Source organism: Cicer arietinum, chromosome 2 (genome assembly GCF_000331145.2).
Source record: "Cicer arietinum cultivar CDC Frontier isolate Library 1 chromosome 2, Cicar.CDCFrontier_v2.0, whole genome shotgun sequence".
NCBI lineage: Eukaryota > Viridiplantae > Streptophyta > Magnoliopsida > Fabales > Fabaceae > Cicer > Cicer arietinum.
Window position 1 is genome coordinate 39211622 of NC_021161.2, and position 7892 is coordinate 39219513.

A 7892-nucleotide genomic window follows, 5' to 3' on the forward strand; every position below is an offset into this window, starting at 1 on the left:
GAAAGACCGCTTTTGATAGATTTTATCGAATACTAAAGTGGATTTTCACTAATAAAATTAGTAAAAAACAAGAGCAAAAATATCAACAGTGAAGATCTCTAACACCTCTTTAAATCCAACGGCTTTGATTTGATGTAGGATCACTTGTCCCATTCTCTCCCTTACCACCATTGGCACTTCATTCACGAAAGACAAACAACAACAATATATTATCTCTGAAAGAACCTCACAAAGACACACACAATATATAAGTAAAATTCCACAAAACCATTCGCACATGCACACAAACAATTATATATTCAATTTTTTTTTTTATCTTTCCTTTTCGGTTAATCTCTCTCTTTATCTTTTTCAATGTCATCTTTAGATTATTATCTATCTCCCTTAACACACACAACAATCTATCTTCATTCTCACCACTTTCGAAACGCGCATCGTTTCGTTCCCAATTCATCCCCAATTAGGGTTCTAAGACACGCCAATTTCTTCAAAGATTTCAAGAGGTTCGATTTATGGAGAGGATTAAAGCTCAACAATACCGATTTAAGAAAAGGCGGTTGTGGAAATGCCGCCACCGGTGGTCAAGAGAGCGATTCCGGCGAGAGTGGAGGTGAAAGTAAAGGAGTTGAAGTTGAACCGGTTTCAGGTGGTTCCGGTTCGAACCGGAGGAAGGAGAAACAGGGGAAAGGTGGTTGGTGGTGGTGGTTAGGTTCTTCTAAAAATGGAGGGAAATGGAAATGGCAATCTGTGTTGAAGGTTCAAGAGGTTGGGGTTTTGCTTCTTCAGTTAGGGATTGTGGTTTTTGTTATGAGGTTGCTTAGGCCTGGAATTCCTTTACCTGGCTCCGAACCCAGGGCTTCAACTTCGTTTGTGAGTGTTCCTTATAGTGAGTTTTTGAGTAAGATTAATGGTGACCAGGTTCAGAAGGTGGAGGTTGATGGGATTCATATAATGTTCAAGTTGAAGGGTGATTTGGAAGGTGGTGAATTTGTGAGTAGTGGTAGTAGTAGGTTGCAGCAGGAATCTGAGTCTTTGGTTAAGAGTGTTGCTCCCACTAAGAGAATTGTTTATACTACAACTAGGCCTAGTGATATAAGAACTCCTTATGAAAAAATGCTTGAGAATGAGGTCGAGTTTGGATCACCAGATAGACGTTCCGGTGGATTCTTCAACTCTGCTTTGGTAAGCTACTTGTGCTTATTCATGGTGTGTTATTCGTAGAATGTATTGGAATTTAGCTCCACAAAATTGACTTGTAAGATGAGAGATGCCTATCACTTATCACTTACAATCATTATAATGAGTGGCCTAACAATTTAGGGTAGACTCTGATATTGTATTAGAATCTGGGTTGGGCATAACTCAACCTCACAAAATAAGCTTGTAAGGTGAGGGATGTGTGCTTCTTATTAGAGTTTAGCTCCACAAATCGATCTGGAAGATGAGAGATGTCTATCACTTATCACTTATAATCATTGTAATGCGTAACAATTTAGGATAAGTTCTGATACCATATTAGAATTTGGGATGGATTCAACTCCGCAAAATAAGCTTTTATAAGGTGAGGGATGTTTGCAACTTAAAACTACAATTAAGGCCTTATCTCTATCCAATGTGGGGTTTTCAATAATTATGTTATGTGATTGTTGTGATGAAAAGTGGAAACTCAAATGCCAAGTTATACCTAAGCTGAATTTACTTAAGGCTGATCTTGGGAGGAGGCTGATGATTTGAGGTTTAATGCATAGATTCCAATATGTTTAATTGTTTAGAGGCAGCAACTTCTGACACCCGAAAGAGAAAAAATTATGGTTATTTGATTCTTTCTCTGAATACGATCTTTCTATCAAATCACATAAAACTGTGACTGCTCAATGGATATAAATATTAACTCCAAATGTTTGAAATCCTATTTTTCTCCATCTGTTGTCTTGAACTCTCTATGTGTTTGACTTCAATAATGATGTTAAATTCTTGGTTTCTTGCTTGCTTTATTAGGACTTGAATTGTGGAAAATGCAGTTCTGAGTAGCTTATTTATGACTATTGTCAATGTAAATTTTCAAGCTGGACAAATTATAATTTACACGATTAATTTTAGTTAGATACAGTAGATTCTGCGACATGAGAATTTGAAATAATAATTTCATATAAGAATTGAATGCTTCAAGGTGATTAATAAAAGTTAATGTTTATATTGGCTTCATGAAGGAAACTGTCTTACAGTATAAAAATACTTCAAAAAATTTGCTAAATATTCTGTATGTTGTTGTTTATTATATTACCAGATAAGTGTCTCTTTTACTAGTGTATCTGCTTTTGTGTATTCTGCTAAAATGTATCAGTTGGGTAAAATATTTTACTTACTATTCCAGTTCACTATAAATTTCCTTGGTTTGTGGAGTTAACACTATATCACGTGACAAACTGATTTCTTTTCTTATTGTCACAGATAGCAATGTTTTATGTTGCTCTACTGGCAGGGCTTCTTCATCGATTCCCTGTAAGCTTTTCTCAGGTGAGTTTGATTTCTTCTCCTCTTATCTTTTGTTGCCTACCCAATTTATGTTTTCTAAACTTTTGAAACAATGTTTTATGAGTAATCACATGCTATGGCAGCATGCTGCTGGTCAGATTAGGAACCGAAAATCAGGAACGTCTGCTGGTACAAAATCATCTGAAAAAGGTGAAACAATCACTTTTGCTGATGTTGCTGGTGTTGATGAGGCTAAGGAGGAGCTAGAAGAGATTGTGGTAGGCTGGACTCTCTTCAGCTCATTTTCAGCACTTAAAATCTTTAGGATGCAAATGAGGCTTTCTAATCTACAATGATAACCTTCTATTTTCATTCAGATTTTTTCTGGTGATATAGGGAAGTAATTTTGGTTGTGATGATGCTCACTTGCCAGGAATTTCTTCGAAATCCGGATAGATATGTACGACTTGGAGCTCGTCCTCCTCGAGGTGTTCTCTTGGTGAGTCATAGCCAGAGATATATGTCTGTTTGGGGAAGGGGTCAAGTATGGGAAATGTCTCTTCAGGAATAGATTATGTTAGAAATCAACAATATTTTCTTCTGCATTATATCAACCATACTTTCTCTTATTTACATAAGTATTACCTTGCAAAATACCAGACCACAATCATATTTCATTGAATTCATCGATCCAGAATAAATCTTTGATTGGTTTCCGCCTCTCTCCTGTATGTTTTAACTTCTTATGTTGACTATTTATGCCGAAGTTATATTCTGTCCATATTTGTTATTGTTTCAGTTTGACATGTCAGGAGTAAATATCTTGGTTTATCTTACAGGTGGGTCTTCCGGGAACAGGTAAGACTTTACTAGCAAAGGCTGTGGCCGGAGAAGCTGATGTGCCATTTATAAGCTGTTCTGCTAGTGAGTTTGTTGAGTTGTATGTTGGTATGGGTGCTTCCCGGGTGAGAGATCTCTTTGCAAGGGCTAAAAAAGAAGCGCCATCCATAATATTTATTGATGAGGTAAGAATATACTTATTTAGCTTGTAAGAAGTTTAATTTAACATTCAACCAAATTAAATTTATTTTGGTATGGTATGCAGATAGATGCTGTGGCTAAAAGTCGTGATGGTAAATTTCGCATCGTAAGCAATGATGAACGAGAACAGACCTTGAACCAGTTGCTCACTGTGAGTATTCCTTTTTTGTTATATATCTTTCTTGTGATTGTTATGGAGGGGTGATTATGCCAAGAGGAGGCTTAACATGTTGAAATTGCATTGCAGGAGATGGATGGGTTTGACAGCAATTCAGCAGTGATTGTTCTTGGGGCAACTAATCGTGCTGATGTCTTAGATCCTGCACTTCGCCGACCGGGAAGATTTGATCGAGTAGTTATGGTCTGGATTCAAGTTTCAATATATTACCTCATTTGGTTTTTATAGTGATATTACAAAAACATTCAACTTTTTATGTCTTATGAAAATTTCATATTTTCTCCTTAGGTGGAAACACCTGATAGGATTGGACGAGAAGCTATCCTGAAAGTTCATGTTTCTAAGAAAGAACTTCCTTTGGCCAAGGATGTTTACATTGGCGACATTGCTTCTACAACTACTGGGTTCACAGGGTAATTGTGCTATCTCCTCCATATTCTTTTTCCCTTTTAAATACATTGAGAAGATTGGAAGTTTGATCTGACACGGTGCAATCATTGAAGAGCGGATCTTGCTAATCTAGTAAATGAGGCTGCTTTATTGGCGGGAAGAAAGAACAAAGTTGTTGTGGAGAAAATTGATTTCATTGAAGCTGTGGAAAGGTCGATTGCTGTAAGTAAATTTGTTTTGGATAATATTGATTTCATCTCTCTTGGTGGATGGACACTCATAATTTATGCCTACAGTTTGGTCAGACTTCTGTCAAATCGCAATATTAAATTGAAAATCTTAGTTCTATAAATGTAATCCTACTATACCAATTGTGGATAAAATGACCATATTACTTGTTTCAGGGCATAGAAAAGAAGACTGCCAAGTTGCAAGGATGTGAGAAGGGTGTAGTTGCACGGCATGAAGCTGGTCATGCTGTAGTAGGCACTGCAGTTGCAAATCTTCTTTCTGGACAGCCACGTGTTCAGGTAGATCATGGAAGATGCTCTGTTCTTTATTTGTTGGCTATTTGAATATGCTGTTGCCATTAAAGGCATCCTGATTTTCTTTGACCACCTAAACCTAGTTGATTTTTGTGAATTTATCACACTATTAAACTATGCTTGAAATTACTCCGATGTTTGATGATTGCTAGTTCATATAGGCCCAGTTATGAGATTCTTAGTTTAATTACTGTGACAAAAATTATATATATATATATTGTGACAGCTTGATTCAGAAAATATAAAACAAGTTACAAAGCAAAGCATTTTGTTATTATATTAGCATTTTATGGGCGTGTCTATTGCCACTCCTATTTTTCTTTCTACTATCATACTCAAGGTAGTCAGCATCGAGATCCTATGTAGGAACGGGGAAGGTTTACAAGATCGTGAATCGTGAGATCGTAACACAGATAGTAAGATCCTTCCAAATTTAGAAATTCATATATATTGCATGTAGATTCATACGTATGCATGTAAAACAACATAATTTACTAAAAAAACTTCAAATCACACCCAAAATACTTAAAGAAACTCAAATTTGGGATCATCAGATTCATAAAACAACTAAACCACTCAGAATATAAGCAAATCACACCAAATCACAACTAAAAACCTCCAGAACAGTCACCAAAGTAGTAAAAAACAACAAAAAAACTTCATAACAGTAGCAAATCTATACAATGTTGAACCACGTAGATCGCCAATTCCACCGCTTCCATGACCGATTCCACCTTCTCCCATCATTTTGGGTTTCTACTCGTCAACAAACACAGGAAAGGGGTGCGAGATCGTAAAATCGTGGGATTCTACGTGCTGAATCGGGATTTTGACTACCATGATCATACTGTTTTATTCTCTCTTTTCAGAAAATATTGTCATTGGATAGTATTAGTTCCTCCTTACTTGTCAAACGACAAACTAATAGTTCTTATACTTATGTAAGTTAGTATGTCACTACTCACTACACTTTTCTTATAGAGACATATTGAGAAGTTTATTCAATATTTAATGAAGGGTATTTTGGGATATCTAAGTAGAAGTTTGTCGAAAGAAGTGGCAATAGGTAAATAGAAATGACATTAGACCCACACTAATTTTATGAGTTTGAATACTTGCATAAATTTCTTTTTGGAAATTGCAGCCCACTTTTAGATTTTCCATTGGCAAGTTATATATTGGGAATCATTGTTATGCTGCTCATCTGTGTATTAAGAAATTCTTTAGGGATATTTCAGTGCCTCATTCTATCTTGTGTATGTTACCAGAAACTAAGCATATTGCCTAGGACGGGAGGGGCCTTGGGTTTTACTTATACTCCTCCAACAAATGAGGACAGATACTTGCTTTTCATTGATGAATTGCGTGGCCGCCTGGTGACTCTTCTTGGAGGACGTGCAGCAGAAGAAGTTGTTTATTCTGGTCGAGTGTCAACAGGTGCACTTGATGACATACGGCGAGCAACTGACTTGGCGTACAAAGCTATTGCTGAATATGGTCTTAGTCAGACAATAGGCCCTGTGTCAATTTCCCCTCTTTCCAATGGTGGAATTGAGGAGTCTGGGGGATCGGCTCCTTGGGCAAGGGATCAGGTTCAGTATTTCATAAACTTGTTTGTTTTCTCTCTTTCCAATGGTGGAATTGATGAGTCTGGGGGATCGGCTCCTTGGGCAAGGGATCAGGTTCAGTATTTCATAAACTTGTTTGTTTTCTTCTGTTCAAAATTTTCTATTTGCTTATTTTAATATGAAAACTACAGGGACAACTTGTTGATCTTGTCCAAAGAGAGGTGCAAGCATTGCTGCAGTCTGCGCTGGATGTATCGCTTTCCATTGTACGAGCTAATCCTACTGTTGTGGAGGGTCTTGGTGCTCATTTGGAAGGTAACAAACTGTACTTTCTGTATTTTAGATAGCAGGTGTGTCTAGTGTTTTCATTGTCTTGTTTTATCATTTATTATACTTGGATTGTATTTCTTTTGGCGCCTTTTCCTTTTGTTATCTTTACTTTCATCAGAGAAGCTCTTGTAAGCTAGCTAAACCCAAATTTTTGGAAGTTCAGTCTCTATCCTTCCCCCCATAAAGATTCACATTAAATGGCTGGCTGGAATATGTTAAAATCAGTTTGTCAATTTGAAAATATGATAATTTCTATTTGCATTCATGGATGCTGGTTTTTATCTGTTACTTGTATACAGTTTCACGCCTCCACTTGAAATTGCATAGACAAGTTAGATTGCAGATTTTGATTTTCGACTTCACTCCATCTAAGTACTATAGTTTTATATAATAAAATGATGATGTGAAGGAACTTCAGTGAAACTCTGTACATGCATTATTCATTAATGATGTCAAACCAATATGTTTTATCTAAGCCATGTTATTGTAAGTTATAAAAGTGCTTTACTGCTTTTGCTTATTTTTCAGAAAAAGAGAAAGTAGAGGGTGAAGAGTTACAGAAGTGGTTAAGATTGGTGGTTGCACCTACAGAACTTGCAATTTTTATTGAAGGCAAGCAACAGTCCCTTCTCCCATTGCAGACCGGTTCCTGAAATTCTTAAAAGAGTTTTCTGTTATGTGGTTCCGGTGTGAAGTGGAACTTGAGGTATGATTTTTGACAAGGTTCAATTAAAGCTAGTGAAATTATATCTCAAATAGCATGCCTTACAACATTGTATATTCCTGTAAGGTGAACTTTGGCATCGTTTTTAGTACATGCCAATCTGTTATTTGTAGTATTTACTCACCATTCACTCAACCGAAGCCACTGAAAAAAAGAAATGAAGAAATACTTACATTAGTGCCTCTCTTCAACTGCATGGGTGATGGTAATTTAATTTGTATATTAACTATTATTTTCAGTCATGTCACAAAATGTAATTAATATATAGTTGTATACATTAATTGTTCTGTGAAATATATGTCCCTGCTACATGTTACATGGTTAGTTAAGGAGCCTGTTAGAGCAGAGAAATATTTTAGTTTTGGCCTCTTTTGGTTGGAAAGAAAATGGGGATGGGGGAATTGACCCCAGATTTTAATTGAGTTTGCATCTTAGCTTATCACTTTGTCTTCTTTTAGAAGCACCAGCAAAAGTAAGCAGTAGCTAGAGTGGATTTTTTCTGGTCCTTTGTACACGTGTGAGTGAGTGAGAAGAATTTGTATTTATACATAGCATGATTTTCTGATATTTTAAAATATCTGGTTATCTGTAAATGCAACTTTTTGTACTTTTTTAACTGAAGAAAAAGCAATATTATGGTA

General features: G+C 36.3%; 1 protein-coding gene across 1 annotated transcript; it reads left to right on the plus strand.

Annotated features, from left to right (window-relative positions):
- Positions 1-203: 203 nt before the first annotated feature.
- LOC101496045 (ATP-dependent zinc metalloprotease FTSH 9, chloroplastic) lies at positions 204-7673 on the plus strand. The gene is made up of 13 exons (XM_004490524.4): positions 204-1182; positions 2452-2517; positions 2619-2753; positions 2909-2974; positions 3315-3500; positions 3581-3667; positions 3764-3877; positions 3983-4107; positions 4198-4306; positions 4489-4614; positions 5898-6221; positions 6389-6512; positions 7056-7673. The coding sequence occupies exons 1-13, from the start codon at positions 355-357 to the stop codon at positions 7178-7180; spliced, it is 2415 nt and encodes an 804-aa protein (XP_004490581.1). The 5' UTR covers positions 204-354; the 3' UTR covers positions 7181-7673.
- The last annotated feature ends 219 nt before the right edge of the window (positions 7674-7892 follow it).